The sequence below is a fragment of the Oncorhynchus mykiss genome, chromosome 2 (assembly GCF_057628025.1).
Source record: "Oncorhynchus mykiss isolate SJ-2025 chromosome 2, ASM5762802v1, whole genome shotgun sequence".
Classification (NCBI taxonomy): domain Eukaryota; kingdom Metazoa; phylum Chordata; class Actinopteri; order Salmoniformes; family Salmonidae; genus Oncorhynchus; species Oncorhynchus mykiss.
The window spans coordinates 31,555,940-31,575,111 of record NC_143023.1 but is presented as its reverse complement, the minus strand read 5'-3'; the positions used below and the strand labels follow the sequence as shown (position 1 = coordinate 31,575,111).

The window sequence follows — 19,172 nt, the reverse complement described above, 5'->3', positions numbered from 1 at the left end:
AAGTTTGATGAAAATAAAGGCAGTTGACAGTGAGAGGACGTCTCTTTTTGCTGAGTTTATATATTTTTGAATCCATTTCGAATTCAGGCTACCACTGCAGAAATATGGAATCAAGTCAAGGGGTATGAATACTTTCTGAAGGCACCGTACATTTTCTTTGAGCACAGCTTATGTATAATTTGTTACCTCCTTAGTTAAAAGATCAAGGACATTGGGCCTCCCACTTTAGTGAAGACATTTTTAATCTAGAATAAGATTATGAAATAATTGTCATGATGGGATTTCTATTTGGACATAATTGAGCTCAGTGTCTTTGTCCACTTTACTGTCTTTTCATTCCACATTTTGCACATTTAGTATTTTCTGACTGGTGCTTACCTGTTCTCTGAGCACACACAATCTCAGCTGTCTCAGCTGTCCCTCTGACATCGTGAGCGAATCACTTTTTTTTTGTGTGTGTGTTTATTGTCAAGCAAAACATTTTAAAGATATCAACAAGGAAATGAACACGTGACGTGTTTGTCTGTACAGTTTTTATGGACAAAGAAGTGCTAACATACAGTAAACGTGCAACAAATTACAAATACAAAACAGAAAGGTAAAGCACTTACAGCATTAGGAAAAGCGCTATTATATAAATGATTATTAAAGTCAATATTATTCCATCATTAAAGTATCAGAACTGTAACTTGTGTCGGACTTCTCAGAACTAGTTTATGCAAATAAAATACAACCATCTCTTGACATCTCATCTTACTCTGTATACCAATCCATTGTGATCCTGTAATTAGAAAAGGTGTTTTCACCGACGGTAATAACTTAATAAATAGTACATGAACTGTACATTTATTGACCTGTTTCCTATCAACAACATGCAGAAATCCATAACATTAGCCAGGTGCTTGTATTACCAAAAAAGGCCCACTGTTTAACACGTCATCAAGACATGAGTATCGGTATATATTTGTTGGAAGAGAAATGTTTTTTTCCCTTTTCAGCAATGTCACATTTGTTTAATTTTAGGAGCATCAATGTTTCCACTATTATTACTTAGGTGAGGTGGGTCGCCCTGTCTACCTCTGTTACTCCACCTTGAATAAATGGATTAATACATTACATTAGGTGTGGGCTGCCCTGAATATTGCTGTGGGGACCCTCAGGTCCTGCCTAAGAAAAAACATAGGATAGACACCAGGGCATCATACAATATATCGAACATGAAGGCTGGCCCATGAGCTGAGAAGTCTTGAACTCTGGCCTGGTCTATCTCACAGTAGGGAAAAACTAAAAAGGACATGACTAACCAGCGAAACCATGTTGAATTTTCTAATTGGTTGAGGTTCAAGGTTAGGGTCAGTTTCAGGTTTGCCTTCACAGGACTGTCAATAAGATAATAATGCAGTCACATTATTTTAGCCTCTCCTCTCACAGTAGGCAGCAGGAAGTGCTGCGCATGGGAAGGTGGGCGGGCAGCTTGGTGTGCTGCCTGAAGCTGTTCTTCTTGTTGTTGAGCACTGGGGCGGCGGAGGCCGGGGGAGCAGTGGGGGTCTCCTGGGCAACAGCAGGAAGAACTGCACTCTCCTGCACTACATTGACCTGCTGGGGAGGAGCTTCGGGCTTGGCCACACCCCCTTTGTTGTTGTTCTTAGTGTTCTTTTTTACTTTCTTCTCCTGGGGCTCGGTGGGGTCTGTGGGGTCCTCAGGGGCGCCCTCTAGTGAAGGTAAGGGCTCTGCAGGCAGCTCTGTGGGGGTGGGCTTGCCCTCTGCCTGCTCCTCGTTGGGAATGTTCAGGTTGGAGGTGGAGCGCTTGGTGTTGGTGCAGGTGGACCTGTGTGTTGGAATGTATAAAAGAAAATGACCACATACAGTATGTACAAAAGCAAAGCAAATTAGTAGCAGGTGTGTTTTTCTTATGCAAGCCCTTCGCTCCACAAACAGGCTGATGTTGGAACCTTACTAACTATACAGAAGTGAAGTTCAATGAACAGTTCACAGTCATATGAGATAGGGCATCTTGCAGTATAACCCTACAGAAGAGATTGGTGTTGCCTCCTCCCCTGCTCCACTTACCCATTGGAGCTCCTGTCCTCTGAGTCCTTCTGTTCACTGCTGTAGCGGAGCTCTGCTGGAGTCTTAAACGACAGGTCCTTCTTCCCCTTCAGCCAATATGTCTTCATGTAGCCTTTACCCTGTGAATGGACAGAATTTAGGCAGAAATAGTACCGTGTTCATGGTCCTTATGTTCAATACCTGTCAACTCAGCCAATGGATGGGCCGCAAATGACAACTTTTGAACTTTGATAAAACTCCTGAAGAGATCAAAATATATTTTAATAGAAAGATTTAAAAAATGGATTTAGTATGGTTCATGTTTGTCTGTTTGGCAGGTGGAGCATCACAGTGCCATGATGGAACATCGTACACATACCTTCACAAAGATCTTTCCCCTCTCCTCAATTATGTAGGGCTCATGTTCCAAGTGGTCTTTGGTGGTCTGGCTTATGTGGATCTGCATGCCCTGTACAGACAGACACACAGAGGTTGATGGCTGACATAGTGCTAACTATTCAGCTCACTTAATGTCGCATTAATCTACTTGCGGCCTACTTACGAAATACATTATTTGCTATACAGTGCTAATTGATTGCGTCTATTGGGTAAATCCATTTGAATTCAATCACTTTTTGACAGCACCCCTTTTCATTTGAACAAATCCTTCCATAAAAATGTGTCCATTGTAGAAGTGCTCAGAACGCGACCTATGGACCTGAATGCCTAAACTTTCAAGAGATAAAGTTGATCAAAGTTGACCTATTTTGCATACCCCACCATACCATGAGACATCCATGTTACTGGAAAATATAAATGGTTGATAATTTGTATAATTTAAAAGCTTACAAACAGGGTTGTCAAACCATTTGATCATTTTTTTTTTTTAAAGTATGTAATTTATTTTAACCTTAAACGTCAATGATCAAAAAATGTGTAACCTCAGATTTTTTAAAATATTCACATACATTGTAGCTTAGACCCTATTTGACATCATCAAAGGTTTTTTGTGTTGTGACCAATGTTCCCTCTAAGCTGTGCGTGGACACGCAGATCCCCGGGACTGCCACACAGAAGAAATATCAGCCTGCGCAGAGTTTTCCCCATTAGTTAACACTATCAACATTTCCCTTTACTGCGGGAATTGTGATTGAATCAACGCAATATTAGCCACATTCAAGGCAATATACCGAAACAAAACTAAGTATGCAAGAGATTTTGTTGTTGGCAGAACACATCGGAGTAGGTTTCTATTGTAATGACAGGCACAACTCAGGCCCTTACTCTACACAGACCAGTGCGGCATAACCAATCAGAGCTGCAGTTGGCCGATATGCAAATAGACCATTGCTATATATGGATCTGTGCCAATCACTTTGAACTGGACTGTTTTTACAGCATGAGCGGTCATGAGTAGATGTGCTTGTTTTGAGATCAAAGCAAGAGCTACATGTAGCAATGTGTGTACGTTTTGTACATTTGTTCATATCCTTTGCTAGTTAGTAAGTTATTAGCCCAATTATAGATAATTTGTAGTCAGCAATGGGTCAGCAATGGGTTATTGATTGCTTCCTACAAGAGCACAAAACGTGTGCATTTCAAGACATCTTTGAAAAGCGAGTCAGGTAAAGACATGTTTTTAATGTCTTAAAGGGGCAGTGTTGTATTTTGAGATAGGCTTGAATAAGCTAAGTAATCAATAGGTAGAGGGTAGCATAACTTGTCTGACTCTGTAATAATGGTATGGGAATAATTTTGGGTTTTATTTTGTAAAGTGGTTTCTTGCATCAAACAACACATACTTTTCAGTCACCTCCTTGTCTGAGGACAAGTGGATAAACAGGTTAATGTCAAGCCCTGCATGTTTTTTTTTCAGAAGTCTCATGGAATGTAGGCCTACATTGAACACCACAGATTGGCTCCTACTGTAGGCTCAATGATAGAACAGCTATTTCAATGTAAACATTTTATGGGATGCATTTTCTCTGTTTTTGATGGTAGGACACTCTGGTAGGCCTACATTATGATCAAATAGCCACAGTAGCCTACTTGACCACTGTCAAAACTAACTTAAACCGGGTTCAGCATCAATGTTCACAGTAAATGCATGCCGGAAGTTGTACATAATTTTCACAACGTTCAGGTTTGCGCTCAGCAGACCTGAAATTTGCTCAGTGCCTACATTCTTTTGAGGGAACATTGGTTGTGACCGCCATTGGTTGAGACACAACATGCTCTTGAATACAGAGTGGGTGTCAATCAAAGAAATAGAACATGTATGGAACCTTTTGTTTAAATCAAAAGGAATGCTGTCAAAAAGTAATTGATTTCAAATGGATTTACCCTATAGTGAGGTTATGTTCTAATGTCAGCACTCACCACCCCATTGCTCTCCATGCGGGAGGCAGTGTTGACGGTGTCTCCAAACAGACAGTAGCGAGGCATCTTCAGCCCCACCACCCCAGCCACCACCATCCCTGAGTGGATCCCTGAAGGGAAGCAACACACAATGTTGAGCCACCTGGGTCAGTGGCTCTAGATTCAGGGTGCCTTAAGGAGTATAAATCTGGCAGCATTAACTGAGGAGCACAGTCAGGGATGGCTAGACAATATCAAGTCTTTGACTTCCTTTTGACTGGATTATAAAGACACACCGTACAGTATGTGTATGCTTTATGTCTGTCATATGCAGGGTTGGGTAGGTTACTATATAAATGCAATCTGTTACAGTTACATGACCAACATTGTAATCAGTAATGTAACTTTTGGATTACCCAAACTCAGTAATGTAATCTGGTTACTTTTGAATTACTTTTCCCCCAAAGAGGCATTAAAGGAAGACAAAAAGGATCCATCAAACATAGTGGTCTCTGACTTGTGGTCAGACTCGCTCAGGTGGAACAACTTGCGGCTTTTTTTCAATGCTGAATTGAATGTCATTGAGAAAACAGAAAGGTGTCATAATGTATTTTGTTCCGCAATCGTCCTTTATGAATTTAAAAGTAACCCAAGAAGTAATCATCTAGTTTTTCAAATATATCTGTAATCGGAATACAATATTTTTGCTAGTAACGTATTACAGGTACAGTTTGTTTGTAATCAGATAGCATGTAGTGATTATATTTCTACGGTAAGGCCCACTCCTGTCTACACTGTCTGTGCCATAGAAATAGAGTGACTAGATTGTATTTCAATGGTCTCTGCTCACCAACTCTGATCTGGATATTGTCTCCAGTGGAGGGGTCTTTGAGGTGGTCGATGGAGCTCAGCATATCCAGGGCCATGTCACATATGTGGTGGGCATGGAAGGTTGTCTTATTGGGCACGCCTGCCACCACCATGTAGGCATCTCGGATGGTCTCCACCTGAACCCAGGGGAATAAGAGTCAAGTTGTATGTTTAGAAGCATTACTGTATAAATTATATCCTACCAATGAAACAAACTAAATATTCCACTCTGTAAAACATTGCTACAGCCACTCAATGCATGATAATAGAGTCTGTGTTCTCCTTTTTGGTCCAGCCAACCTTGGTTGAGTATTCAGGCATTTGTTCCCACAGAGGCCCTTATTTTGTATTGTCCTAGTCATTCACCTTGTAGACGTTGTGCTTCTCGCTGAGCGTGTCGAAGACGATGTAGATCTCGTTGAGCATGTCCACCACCTGCATGGGCGTGATGTGGATGCAGATCTCGTTGAACTTCACCACGTCGCTGAATAGGATGGTCACGTCCGGGAACACCTGGGAAACGGAAAGGAAATACCAGCACACTTAAATGCTTGACATTTTACTGTGGTGTTTCTTCTGGCTTGACAGAACTGAGGTGGCTCGTTGGATTCCAATTGAGCCTTATTGTCATTGAATGTTTTGAGCCAACATGGAGGATAGTTTCCTCTACAAATTCTATGGCTGTGTCTGAAATGGCACCCTATTGCCTATATAGTGCATTACTTTTGGCCAGAGCCTGGGCCTTATATAGTGCAATATGTAGGGAATGGGGTGCCATTTTGGATGCATCCTGTATATATGTATATGTATCTGTAAATTTATGGCTGTGGGTTAGTACCTGGCATGTCTCCAGGGCCGTGATACCCTTCCTGAGCCGGTCAGCCACAGCTTTGGGGATCATGGCGTAGAGGAGGGAGTCTCCTCTCTTCTTCTCCTCGTCCAGCTTCTTGATGATCTCCTGGAGCTGGGCATACTTCTGCTGCTCCTGGAGTGGGAGGAGCCACCAGAGCGAGAGAGCTGTCAGTCAACTAACTCCTCATCCTTCTTCAAATCCAGCCCCGCCCTTGAGATGGCCTTTGCCTCTCCCTTTCAGTGTGAAGTATACACTACATATGTCTTTCTTTGTAACTTTGAAAATGAAGCTGCCTATGAGCAGGACTGTGTGTGGGTATAGTAGTATGTCTTGCATTCTTAGATGAGGAAAACTTGGCCCAGTTAGTAGAGGAGTTATCTGATAATGTTAACAATGTACCAAAGTACGGTTGTGTGCTATTCCTATTCTAAAAGGTGGTATGTGGTTTATATGAAATGTGTATGACTTACCTGGTCAAGAGCCAGCTGAAGTTCAGCCGACTGCTGTGTTCCAGCTAAGATGAGCTCTCGGCTGGAGTCGTGTAGGTTCAGATCGTTCACATAGACGCCCATTTTAATCATGTCCTCCACTGTCTCTATACTGGAAGAGGAATGAGAGAGACAGCAAGGATGGGGTGAGTGGCAGAAAGGGAGATAAGAATGGATTGGAAAGGTAGAGGAAAGCGGATAAACGCAACATGCAACAATTTCAACGATTTCAGCGATTTTACTGAGTTACAGTTCATAGGCCCACCCAATTGGAAGCCATGCCCAGCCAATCAGAATGAGTTTTTCCCCACAAAATAGGCTTTATTACAGACAGAAATACTCCTCAGCTTTATCAGCTGTCTGGGTGGCTGGTCTCAGATGATCCCGCAGGTGAAGAAGCCGGATGTGGAGCTCCTGGGCTGGCGTGGTTACACGTGGTTGTGAGGCCGATTGGATGTACTGACAAATTCTCTAAAATTATGTTGGAGGTGGCTTATGGTAGAGAAATTAACGTTCAATTCTCTGACAACAGCTCTGGTGGATATTTCTGCAGTCATCACGTCAATTGCAAGCTCGCTCAAAACTTAAGACATTTGTGCCATTGTGTTGTGTGACAAAACCGCACATTTTAGAGTGGCCTTTTATTGTTCCCAGCAGAAGGTGCACCTGTGTAATGATCATGCTGTTTAATCAGCTTCGTGATATACCAGACTTAACAGGTGGATAGATTACCTTGGCAAAGGAGAAATACTCACTACCAGGGATGTAAACAAATTTCTGCACAAAATTGGAGAGAAATAAGCTTTTTGTGCGTACAGAACATTTCTGGGATCTTTTATTTCAGCTCATGAAACATCGGACCAAATATATATTATGCATACTATTTATAGGCATATAGTAATATTATAAATATAGCATGTCATTGTTTTTATTATTTTCATATGCTAATAAACAAAGACACACCATAAGGTAAGGAATATCTAAAGTAAGTGTTATCTAAGGTAAGAGCCAACTTCCCCTACGTTCAGTATCATTATGAACATTTATGGTTTGTCTTATTAGAATCGTAAAACATTGATTTATTGAAATCTTTCAAGTCTGCTCCCGCTCCCCCACGCTGGTGCTTGAGGTCTCCAGGCTGCTTATCATTACGCACACCTGTCACAATCGTTACTCGTATCAGCGCTTCATTGGACTCACCTGGATTCATTACGTTATTAATTACCTCCCCTATATCTGTCACTTCCTCAGTTTCTTTCCAGAGTCAGCATTAATGTCATTATGGTTCCCTTGTCCAGACATTGTCCGTGTTTTGTTTCATTTCCGTTATTTATTAAATATTCAGTCCCTGTACTTGCTTCTCATCTCCCAGCGTCTGTCCTTACAGAAGGCTGACAACACAATTTGAAGCATCAGGGAGTTCTTTGATTTTGTTGGTGACGTCAGGTCCGGGTGCAGCGTCTGTCCTTACAGAAATCATGTTTTGGGTTTTCTATTATGGTAATCATGGGTATTTGAAAGCAATCGAATCCAACTTTATTTGTCACATGCGCCGAATATAACAGTGAAATGCTTACTTACAAGCCCTTAACCAACAATGCAGTTCAAGTTAAGAAAATATTTATCAAATAAACGAAAGTATAAAATAATAAAAAGTAATACAATAAAGAAACAATAACGAGGTACCGGTATGCAGGGGTTCCGGGTTAGTTGAGGTAATTTGTACATGTAGGTAGGGGTAAAGTAAATATGCATAGACAATAGACAGTGAGTAGCAGCAGTGTAAAAACAAATGAGGGGGGGTTCAATGTAAATAGTCAGAGTGGCCATTTGATTAATTCAGCAGTCTTATGGCTTGGGGTAGAAGCTGTTACAGAGCCTTTAGGTCCTAGGCTTGCCGCTCCTGCACCGCTTGCCGTGCGGTACCGAACTACTTGGCGCTCTGTGACTTGGGTGACTGGAGTCTTATACAATTTTTTGGACTTTCCTCTGACACTGCCTAGTATATAGGTCCTGGATGGCAGGAAGCTTTGCCCCGGTGATGTACTGGGCTGTACGCACTTCCCTCTGTAGCACCTTAAGGTCAGATGCCGAGCAGGTGCCATACCAGGCGGTGAAGCAACCGGTCAGGATGCTCTCGATGGTGCAGCTGTAGAACCTTTTGAGGATCTGGGGAAAGGTGTTGTTGTGCCCTCTTCACTACTGTCTTTGTGTGTTTGGACCATGATAGTTTGTTGGTGATGTGGACACCAAGGAACTTGAAACTCTCAGCCCGCTCCACTACAGCCACATCAATTTTAATGGGGGCCTGTTCGGCCCATCTTTTCCTGTAGTTCACAACCAGCTCCTTTGTCTTACTCACATTGAGTGTCTAGGGTATCCGGGAATGATGCTGTTGATGTGAGCCATGACGGGCCTTTCAAAGCACTTCATAGCTACCGACGTGAGTGCTACGGGGAGGTAATCATTTAGGCAGGTTACCTTCGCTTCCTTGGGCACAGGGACTATTGTGGTCTGCTTGAAACATGTAAGTATTACAGACTCGGTCAGGGAGAGGTTGAAAATGTCAGTGAAGACACTTGACAGTTGGTCCTGGCATGCTTTGAGAGTACACGTCCAGGCAATCTGCCTGGCCCCGCGGCTTTGTGAATGTTGACCTGTTTAAAGGGTCTTGCTCACATCGGCTATGGAGAGTGTTATCACACAGTCGTCCGGTACTCTATGCATGCTTCAGTGTTGATTTGCCTCAAAGCGAGCATAAAAGGCATTTAGTTTGTCTGGTAGGCTCGTGTCACTGGGCAGCTCATGGCTGGGTTTCCCTTTGTAGTCCGTAATAGTTTTCAAGCCCTGCCACATCCGACGAGCGTCAGAGCCAGTGTAGTAAGATTCAATCTTAATCCTGTATTGACACTTTGCCTGTTTGATGATTTCATATAACTGTCCGGATTTGTGTCCCCCTCCTTGAAAGCGGTAACTCTAGTCTTTAGCTTGATGTGGATGTTGCCTGTAATCCATGGCTTCTGCTTGGGATATGTATGTACGGTCACTGTGGGGACGACGTCGTCAATGCACTTATCTTATTGATGAAGCCGATGACTGAGGTGGTATACTCCTCAATGCCATTGGATGAATCCCGGAACATACTCCAGTCTGTGCTAGCAAAACAGTCCTGTAGCGTAGCATCCGTGTCATCTGACCACTTCCGTATTAAGCGAGTCACTGGTACTTCCTGCTTTAGTTTTTGCTTGCAAGCATGAACCAGGAGGATAGAATTATGGTCAGATTTGCCAAATTGAGCCTTACCTGGGCACACCCCCTTGTTCCCCTTCCCTATACCTAATTTGTGGTTTGGTGTTATGGCTCAGGTAGGCCTGGATGGACTATAGTCGATGAAATTATCTTTGTTTGTAAAATACCGTTTTGTTTGTTTTTATACTATCGAAGCTTTGGATTCTCCTTTTTTGGTTGCTTTGTAAGCACGTCTGACCGTGGCATCACATAGCTGTAGCCTCAAGGCAAGTTTTGAATTGGATTACGTATTGCCTTCATAGTCAGATAATGACTAGGTACTGTAAGGATGTTGTGGGTGGTCTTACATGGGCGTACTGAGGAAGATGAGCGAGTCCCACTGGGGGACGTACTTCATTTGACCCTTCAGGTGGAGGGGCTTCTTGGGAGGTTCCCTCATATCCTCGAAGATGGTTTCACTGCACTTCCCTGGGGATGACGAAGAGAAGGGTGGCATCATCCACAGACATAGAACTTGGAAACATTGGTTTGAAATGTAGAATTGTCACCAACAATTCCAAGACCATTTACACTCTAGTTATTCAAAATGGTATAGTTAATACTTCATTCAAAATAGACAGGGCAATCACTGACTGTTTTGATTCTGGCCTTGAGGTGGATTTCTGTACCCCTGTCAAATTTAGGAGAACAAAGCTATGTAGCATGTAAGCTTATTTTGGTGAGCTGGACAGGTGGGAAGATAGATAAAAAGAAGTGTGGAGGGCGAGGAAGAAGGGGTTCTCACCGGTGACAGTCTGGAAGGCGAGCAGCTCGATGTCCTCTCCCCCTGAGTTGGCTGAGCTGTTGTACTGAGTCAGAGCACTGCTGAACTCCTGATCCCCCTTCATCTCCTCCACAGACTTCACATCTAATGGGCCAGAGGAAAGGAGGGAATGAATGACGGAGGGAGGGAGGGAATGACTGAGTTAGGGAGGGAGAATGGGTGGCTGAGTGAGTGACATTTGTTTTATGCATTTCACTCATGCTTATAACAGCACTGACAGAGATTATTTATTGTTACACATATTGGAAGACTTTCAAAGCCCAGTGCAGTCAAAAATGAGATTTTCCTGTGTTTTACATATATTTCCACACTATGAGGTTGGAATAATACTGTGAAATTATGAAAATTATTATAATACCCTTTTAGTGTAAGAGCTGTTTGAAAGGACTGCTTGAAATGTCAGCCTTTTTGGTGGGATGGAGTTTTGGCCTGCCTGTTGACATCACCAGGCAGTAAGTTAAGTGAATAGACCAATAAGAAAGAGAGTTCCAAACCTCTCTGCAAATAACAGCTAGTTTTTCCCCTCCCCACTACCAGACAGTCCTAGCAAAATTATTGTTTAAGAAATTGCTCTTTACTAAGAAGCTATTTGTCTTTCTTTTTGATAATTTTAGTTGAAACAATCACAGTAACTTACTTAATTGTTACCCAGAAACTATTTGATATTGAGATAAAAACAGCTGCATTGGACCTTAATGAATTAAAATCACTTAAACATTAGACATGTGCTAGAGATTGTTAGGGACAAAGTACTCCCCTCTCCTGTCGGTTGACTGTGGCGACGGGCGGACCCTTGACTTCTCTGTACCTCTCTCTTCCTCTCGTTTGGGTTTCTCGTTCTCCTCTTTTCCCTCGTCTTCCTTTTCCTTGCTCAGTTTAGGGACATTCACCTTCTGCTTGCTCTCCACCACAGCTTTGGACAGTAGCTCAAACACATTGTTAAGGTGGGTGTAGATCTGAGGGGAAGCATGGAAACAGATGACTTCAGTCAAATCCAGGGCCCGTATTCACAAAGCGTCTCAGAGTAGGAATGCTGATCTAGGGTCAGGTCCAAACTGTCCATGTAACCTTATTTATTGTGATTATGAAGGCAGTGTTGATCCTATATCAGCACTCTTACTCTGAGATTCTTTATTCTGAGACTGGCCCTGATACATGCGGACATGGTGATGCTTAAAGGTCCCGCACAGGTATCCTATTTCCCAAGTAAAAATAGCCTTTGAATGACAAAAACATCACCCATAATATTTGTACACTGTTAAAATGCTCAGAATTGAAGAAATGTTACCTTTTCTCTCATTTCTAACTGTCTGGAAGCCTGAAAGAACAGGTTGAGTGGGCAGGGAGCTTATATTCATGAGCTCGCCTTGACTGACAGCTCTTTGAAATGCCCTTGTGGTCTTTGTAACAAGGTAAACAATGGGCCACATGTCATTGATGACCAGGTAAACAATGGGCCACATGTCATTCCTAGCCTAAATTGTAGGCTCAACCTATTTTCTCTGCAAAATGCTCTCATAGTCAACAGAACGGTTGGATATCAGACAAACAGCAGTAATACACAATTGCATTTCTATTGTTTTATAACCAATTACAGAATACAGCTCACTGATACACTTCTTCACAAGAATAGTAAAGCCTGAGTGATCTTAGAAGCTTACACATAAGAGAATATACAAACAGCATACAATAAGTGTACTGGACAATTTATTGGTGCCTCTGCATTAAATCAAATTTTTTAAAAAATGGTCACATACACATATTTAGCAGATGTTATTGCGGGTGTAGTGAAATGGTTGCATTATAAATAACTATGTTCAGAATTGTATGTATTGATCAGACATTTATTTGATCATTTACAACAGGACAGCATAGCCCAAAATATTGATCAACATGAACACTCATGAGAAATAATGGTGAGAAATAAATGTGAGACATCATTTGACATAAAATAAATAATTAGAGCCATAAGCCTAATATAGGCACCCAGCCACCCTAGTGTCCAGGACCCCATTGATTCATACAATTTGTAACACTCATCTCCCATCCAAATGCTAAAAAAAACATAGGAATTAACAAAATGTAATATCATATCATGTAAAAGTTAATTACTTAGGCTTTAGGTAATGCAACCAACCACAGAGATTGATGGGGAAGGGAGGGGGACCCATGTACCCCGCTTCAATCAAGCAGACTTCAGTCACCTCCAAGATTGAAGCGGGACACTATGGCCTCCTCCTTGTCAGAACTCTCACACTGGGCAAACAGGGGTCCTGGGATGGACAGCACACACAGCTTCCCCACATACTGTAAACATGCTGGATCAAGCGTGACGTTGTTGAAGAGGAGATCCAGGAATCTGTCTACATAGCCGGTAATGTTTTTGAAATGTTTTTTTAATGTTTTTTATTTACTGTTCCTAGTTACTAGTTATGATGCTATCGATTCGTTGATGTAGTGATCTATTCATTTTACAATGTGTTTTCTGGTGTTTTTGAAGTACTCAATTGGAAATATGCAATATTTGGTTGCGCACTTTTTTGTGAAACGTTTCAATGTTTGTATCTTGAATTTTTGTGTGCCTAAAATGCTTAATTGGTGCAGACTTTAAATGAACAGTAGTACTTAATTCGTTTTTTGGTGTATCTGGACTTACACTATTTATATTTGTGAACACTTTTACTTCACTACATTCCTAAAGACAATAATGTACTTTTTACTCCATACATTTTCCCTGACACCCAAAAGTTGTTTTTACATTTTGAATACTTAGAAGGACAGGAAAATGGTCCAATTCACAAACTTATCAAGAGAACATCCCTGGTCATCTCTACTGCCTCTGATCTGGCGGACTCACTAAACACAAATGCTTTGTTTGAAAATATGTCTGAAGTATTGGAGTGTCCCGAGCTATCAGTAAATAAAATCTAAAGAAAACTGTGCCGTCTGGTTTGCTTAATAAGTCATTTGAAATGATTCATACTTTTACTTTTGATACTAAAATATTTTAACAATTATACTTACTTTTGATACTTAAGTATATTTATAACGAAATACTTTTAGACGTTTAGTCAAGTAGTATTTTACTGGGTGACTTTCACTTTTACGATATCTTTACTTTTACTAAAGTATGACAATTGGGTACTTTTTCCACCACTGGAAATTAATAAATGGCTTACAGTATGTTGGGTCTGTCTTCACATGTTTCACAGCATATCCCCCCCCCCTTCTTTGCCTTTGGAAAGCAGATTTTGTATCACAGCATTCCTGCTGTGGTGGTTGCCTGGGAAGCTATGCAGACAAAATAGATGTTGAATTTTCTAAAATGTCTATCATTACAGCTTGAAGATAGTGAAAAGACCAAAAGGAGATGAAAAGTGAAAATCATAATGACACTCAGCACTTTCAAGACCCACTGTTCCACTGTCAATGATGGTATTGAATCCGTCTTTAGGATTAGCTTCCTGGCAAGACCAATCGAATATTCTCCCCAATTGATAAAGCAACTTCGCTCAAAATGTGGACTGCACACCCGTGACATAATTGTAATTTTCAGTGAAGCCTGTCCACCCAAAATAAAAATGAGACACTGCTGTCGGATGTCTTCTTTCTTCAGAAAATAGTGTAACGTTAAATTTACACTATGGCATCCAGTCACAATGTGCTTTTTTCCAGCATGCTGGTAAGTAGCTTGTTGGCTACCAGTATATTTACAAAATATATATTATTTGGTTGTATGTTCTGCTTGAGCTAGCTACTAGTAGCTTGCCTACGGTTTGTAAACAAAGCCAAAGCAAGGCGTAGGAACACATGCAATTATGGTTTTAGGGCGGTACATATTTAAATACTTTAAGATGATACGACGCTACCGTTGGTGTATTACATTTCCGGCTTTATGTGACGTTGGATAAAGCAGGAAGTAAATCCTTGGTAATGCCTGACTGAATCCAAGTGTTTGACAAGGGGGAGGGGACCAGTAACTTTATGATCAAACATGATCAATGTGCCAGCTACAGACATTCTTCATACTTGGGTTACCCTACTTTGAACTGATTTCATCCAAATATCATCCAATGTGATGAAATTCATGATTTTCAATGTTTGGGACCATTAAAGGGGGTTGTTGAATGTTACTAAATTATGCAAATATCCACTAAAAAACTCTCTGGATTGACAACAATAGCTTAGGAAAGTGGAAAAATCACACCAAATGTAACAGAACCCTCATCCCACTCTCTCTCCCCTCCTGTACTCACGTTGTCCCAGCTGAACTCCAGCATGGGCCGCACCAGGGTGAACTCTTCGTTGACCTTCTTGCCCTGCAGGTCGGAGAAGACCTCCTTTAGGCCGTCCCCAATGCGGTACATGGTCATGTCCCGGCGGAAGATCACACTAAAGGGGAACATGTCGAAAAAGATGCCCCTCTTCATGGGTAGTTTCTCGTACCCTGGGGCCGTCTTCTGCTGGGGCATGCGGTGCTTGAAGGCAGCGTTGTCAAAGTTCATCTTGTAGATCTGTGGCAAAGAGACATCACGGCAACGCAGCTGTGAGGATCTTAAGGTTGTGCGTATCATGACAATGGGGCCTGAAACTAAAGTTGTTTGACAATGGGGCAAACAGTAGCACTTGGAAAGTGATGCACTCCTAGTTCAGAGGAGTTACTTGCATGTGCGCTGGGGTGTACATAACATTGTTGAAAAGAAGTAGCTTCAGATAGGCAGATGCCCACAGTACAGTACATACCACATATGTCATCTTCTCAGTCTCCTCTTTGGACAGGATCTCAACTTCAATGTCTGTATTGTAGAACTGCCTTCCCACTTGAGACAGCTGGCCTACAGTATGGGAAGAGAGAACAAGTATTTTTACAGTTTGGAGATGTGTGACCTGCATCCTATGTATAGTATTACCAAATATAATTTAGTGCTTTGCTATGTTTGTCCTCTGTGGTGCTCCCTACCTACCTTTGACAAACTGGGTGAAGCCCTTGCGGGTGCTGCGGTAGTGCAGGGTGAGGCTGGTCTCACACTCCTCCTCCACACAGAAGCTGGGAGGCTGCACCTTGGGGAAAGAGAAGCGGAAGTACTCGTGCAGGTTGTCCAGCTCATTGATGAAGTCACGCACATTACGCCCCAACACCTGGATGAATGGACAAGGGATAAATAATGACATTACACACACACACACCAGTGTATTGATCATTAATTAGGGCCAATTATGCCTAGTGACACTTGAGGAGGGCCACTAGTCACTAGGTCACCTTGAGAATCCTCTCGTAGCCATAGTTCCCGATCCTCTTCACCATGTAAACCCCGAAGGCATACATGAGCTCATCATGGGTCTTCCCTAGGACCTCACCAGCTGCCTTGGCTAGCCGCAGGATTAGGTTGTCACTGCAGGGGAAAAAGGAAGATACCTAGATATGACATTTACATTGACATTTTAGTCATGCAGATGCTCTTATCCAGAGCGACTTACAGTTAGTGCATTCATTGACCTGTTGTCTGTGTGTGTGTTATGCATTGATGGTCTGTGATAGCTTGTTGTGCTTTGCCAAGTCTATCAGGAAAGAGATTCAAGTGAAACCTCAAGTGACTTCCCTTCCTGGTAAAGTTAGAATATAAAGTAAATATGACGCATATGATGGGTACAGAGATGTAGTTTGCCCCGACAGTTAAGATGGGATATGGCCGTACTTGTACATCTGATGGCGGACAAACTTGAGATGCGGTATCTCTGCCCTGGCCTCTATCAGCCTCCATACATCCTCTCCGTACGACTCGTTGATATAATCATTCACCGCTTCCAAGTACAGGCCGTACATCTTAAGGGGGTTGGGAACCTCCAGATTTCTGCCAAGTTTAACTGCTTTACTGAGGAATGGTAAGGAAAGAAGAAGTGTAAAACACCTGCAGTCTGAGTCATTTTGCATATAGGATGAACTAGAGATGTTAAAAACTATGAAGTCCCTCATTATTCATTGCCACAAATATTTTCCAAAATCAATAAATCATCCCTTTTGGGTCTCCTGAGAAAGATGAACATCTTGCTCTACACACAGCTCTACTCTACTAGCACATGTGCAGTACTTGCACTTCACGTGTAGTATTTAACCGATGAGTAAAAAAGGAGAAAATCAATATCACACCTATATCACAAATACATTTTCACATGGACACAAATCATGTGTACATATACAGACACAATAAGTTACTTTACACTCTTACCCTGAGGTTTGAGTGTCTGGCAACCTCCTCAAACACCTCCCTACCTCTGCACACTGTTACACAATACTCTTTTTGTCAGTGTTGATCAGAAGACTTTTACAATAGTACAAGATTATCCTTTAAAGACTCATCTTTAAATAAGACACTACACTGCACAGTACTGCCTCTAGTCTATGGCACCTCGAACCTAGAATTGTCCGGATGTTCCACAACATTTAGCCAGCTAACACAAATGTTTCCCCATAGTATATCAAAGGTTTTCCCAAAGAAAAAGCAGAAGAAGAGGGTGAAAATATGAGTCCCTTACCTGCAGTCCCTCAGTGGTATGTAATTCGCTGGTCCAACTGTGGGAGCGAACGCCAAAATGCTGCTCCCTGCTCTGACTGGCCAAACACCTGCTCGTGACACTGGCCCTCTTCAGACACTTCTCTGTCAAGTCAATGGGTGGCAGGGCCGAAAATAAGTGTGCCAAGGCATGTTTCTGGCAGGTACCAAAGAAAAGGTAATAGTGGTGACTTTCTAGCTCGCTGAAGGCATAGCAGGCCAATGTGTGTGTGTACTGTGCTGTAAGTCTGTGTTTGGATCTTGGTTATGAATGCCAAAAGGAAAAGTGTGTGGGCTTATTGTGGGGAATCTCTCAAGAGGGGCATGCCCCCCCTGTGATATAAGTCTAAATGCTTTAAATAAATCAATATACTGTTTAATTGTACATATAGGGCTGTGGACTATGAAATGTATTGTGACAAATATATATATGTAAAAAAATAAGAAGGCTCTCTAAGCCTAGGGCAACATCTGGAGCAGCCCTTCAATGGATTTTCGGGGTTTGATTAGTTCATTAAAATTAAGAAAACAAATTCAGTCCGGATAAAGGGAAGATATTTAAAGATATAAATATATATCTATCAGGTTTTAGAAGTTAAAGTGTAACCTGTAGTCGTTTTTTAATCCAAAATAAAAAATGTTTTAACGTGTTGGAGCATTGGTTTAGCCTAGGCTACAGATGCTCGTGGAGTGCACTATTGTAATGCTAAACGCACCCGTTATCAGAACCCGCGGGGAAATTATGTCTCTCATGTTGCAAGTACGGTTGGATTGAGAAAGCCCTGTGAGTGTGAACATTGTCTTGATGGTGATAGTATGCACCATATTATCACCATCAAGTTGTTCTAAAATTGTTCTAAGATTATCATAGGCAGTCACAGGAGCCCAGTAATGTAAATTGGTTACGAGCAGCCCTGCTTATTGAGGCAATGGTTTTGCCCGTTCTATAAACTGAAGGGGAGGGAGAGTATATATCAGCTATGTTGTTAGCCTGTAGGGCAGGCTATAGACCTATTGTCCAAGTAGGTCAAATCCGTTTCTAAAAACCAAAACCTTTGGGATTGATAACAGGTTGGTTTGAATAACTACTACAAATATTCACAAATATGGTGGCCCAGCCATGCCACTTTTGTCCAAGGCCGACTGATCTCCCCACCACCCTTCCTTGCATCCCGCGCGCAGAAGCAAGCTAATTATACAAATACTGTATAAACACTTAATTTTCGAAGCTTTAGTTCTGTTGCAAAGCAGTGTGACGGTGCCCCTTTGCGAATATTTAGAGAAAAGCAGATGAGCGCACTAACTCACTCACTTGTCGGTCGAGTCTATTCTGTCTGTGTAACACGTATTCTGTGTGTTGTGTTGTATTACACAGACAGAATATGCTCGACCGACAACTGATTATGTTTTCATGCGCTCATCTACTTTTCTCTAAATATTCGCTAGGGGGCACGGTTACAACGCTCTCCATTCAAATGAAAACATCAATGGACGTCAACAGAGAGAGAAACTACACTACCACTAGTGATGGGCATTCCGAGTATTTTCGGTGATCCGGCTCATAGGCTCCGTTCACGTAAAAGAGCCGGCTCATTTGGTTCCCAAACGCCTCTTCGTTTAAAATGCTTAACATCTACGTAGAACCATGAAACAAATAGCAAATATCCAATAGAAAGCACAAAAGGTAGGCTACCATTATGTCAGATCGTGAAATGCGCGTTCAAATACATTTTTACTTGGCCAAATTATTATGTAGCCTGCAAAAAAATGAAGCGTGGACCACTTTGACGCACTCTCCCCACTATGTGTTTCTGCCGTCTGGAGTCACCCTCGTTAGAGAATCAAAAAGCAGTGCAGTATGCAAATCAGGGAGCCAAACGAAAGGCTCTTTCTCCGAAGCGATTCGAGTCGGCTCCCGACGTTCACCAAAA

The 19,172-nt window shown here is 42.0% G+C and overlaps 1 protein-coding gene across 1 annotated transcript; it reads right to left on the bottom strand.

Annotated features, from left to right (window-relative positions):
• Nucleotides 1-518: 518 nt before the first annotated feature.
• Nucleotides 519-18,573, bottom strand: LOC110487115 (soluble guanylate cyclase 88E). The gene is made up of 17 exons (XM_090216693.1): nucleotides 17,225-18,573; nucleotides 16,387-16,563; nucleotides 15,951-16,083; nucleotides 15,655-15,829; nucleotides 15,434-15,525; nucleotides 14,947-15,204; nucleotides 11,450-11,646; nucleotides 10,652-10,776; nucleotides 10,215-10,335; nucleotides 6,601-6,730; nucleotides 6,116-6,262; nucleotides 5,644-5,790; nucleotides 5,258-5,414; nucleotides 4,429-4,538; nucleotides 2,429-2,518; nucleotides 2,071-2,189; nucleotides 519-1,828 (listed from the first exon to the last, which is right to left on the bottom strand). The coding sequence occupies exons 2-17, from the start codon at nucleotides 16,512-16,514 to the stop codon at nucleotides 1,426-1,428; spliced, it is 2,532 nt and encodes an 843-aa protein (XP_090072819.1). The 5' UTR covers nucleotides 16,515-16,563; nucleotides 17,225-18,573; the 3' UTR covers nucleotides 519-1,425.
• Between the last annotated feature and the right edge of the window lie 599 nt (nucleotides 18,574-19,172).

Excerpts from the sequence above, each read along its gene's own strand:
- LOC110487115 (XM_090216693.1), bottom strand. The coding sequence starts at position 16,514 with ATGTACGGCCTGTACTTGGAAGCGGTGAATGATTATATCAACGAGTCG. Across the intron at positions 16,084-16,386 it reads GTCCGCCATCAGATGTACAA|TGACAACCTAATCCTGCGGC; the intron begins GTACGGCCATAT and ends TTTCCCCTGCAG. Across the intron at positions 6,263-6,600 it reads TTCAGCTGGCTCTTGACCAG|GAGCAGCAGAAGTATGCCCA; the intron begins GTAAGTCATACA and ends CTCCCACTCCAG.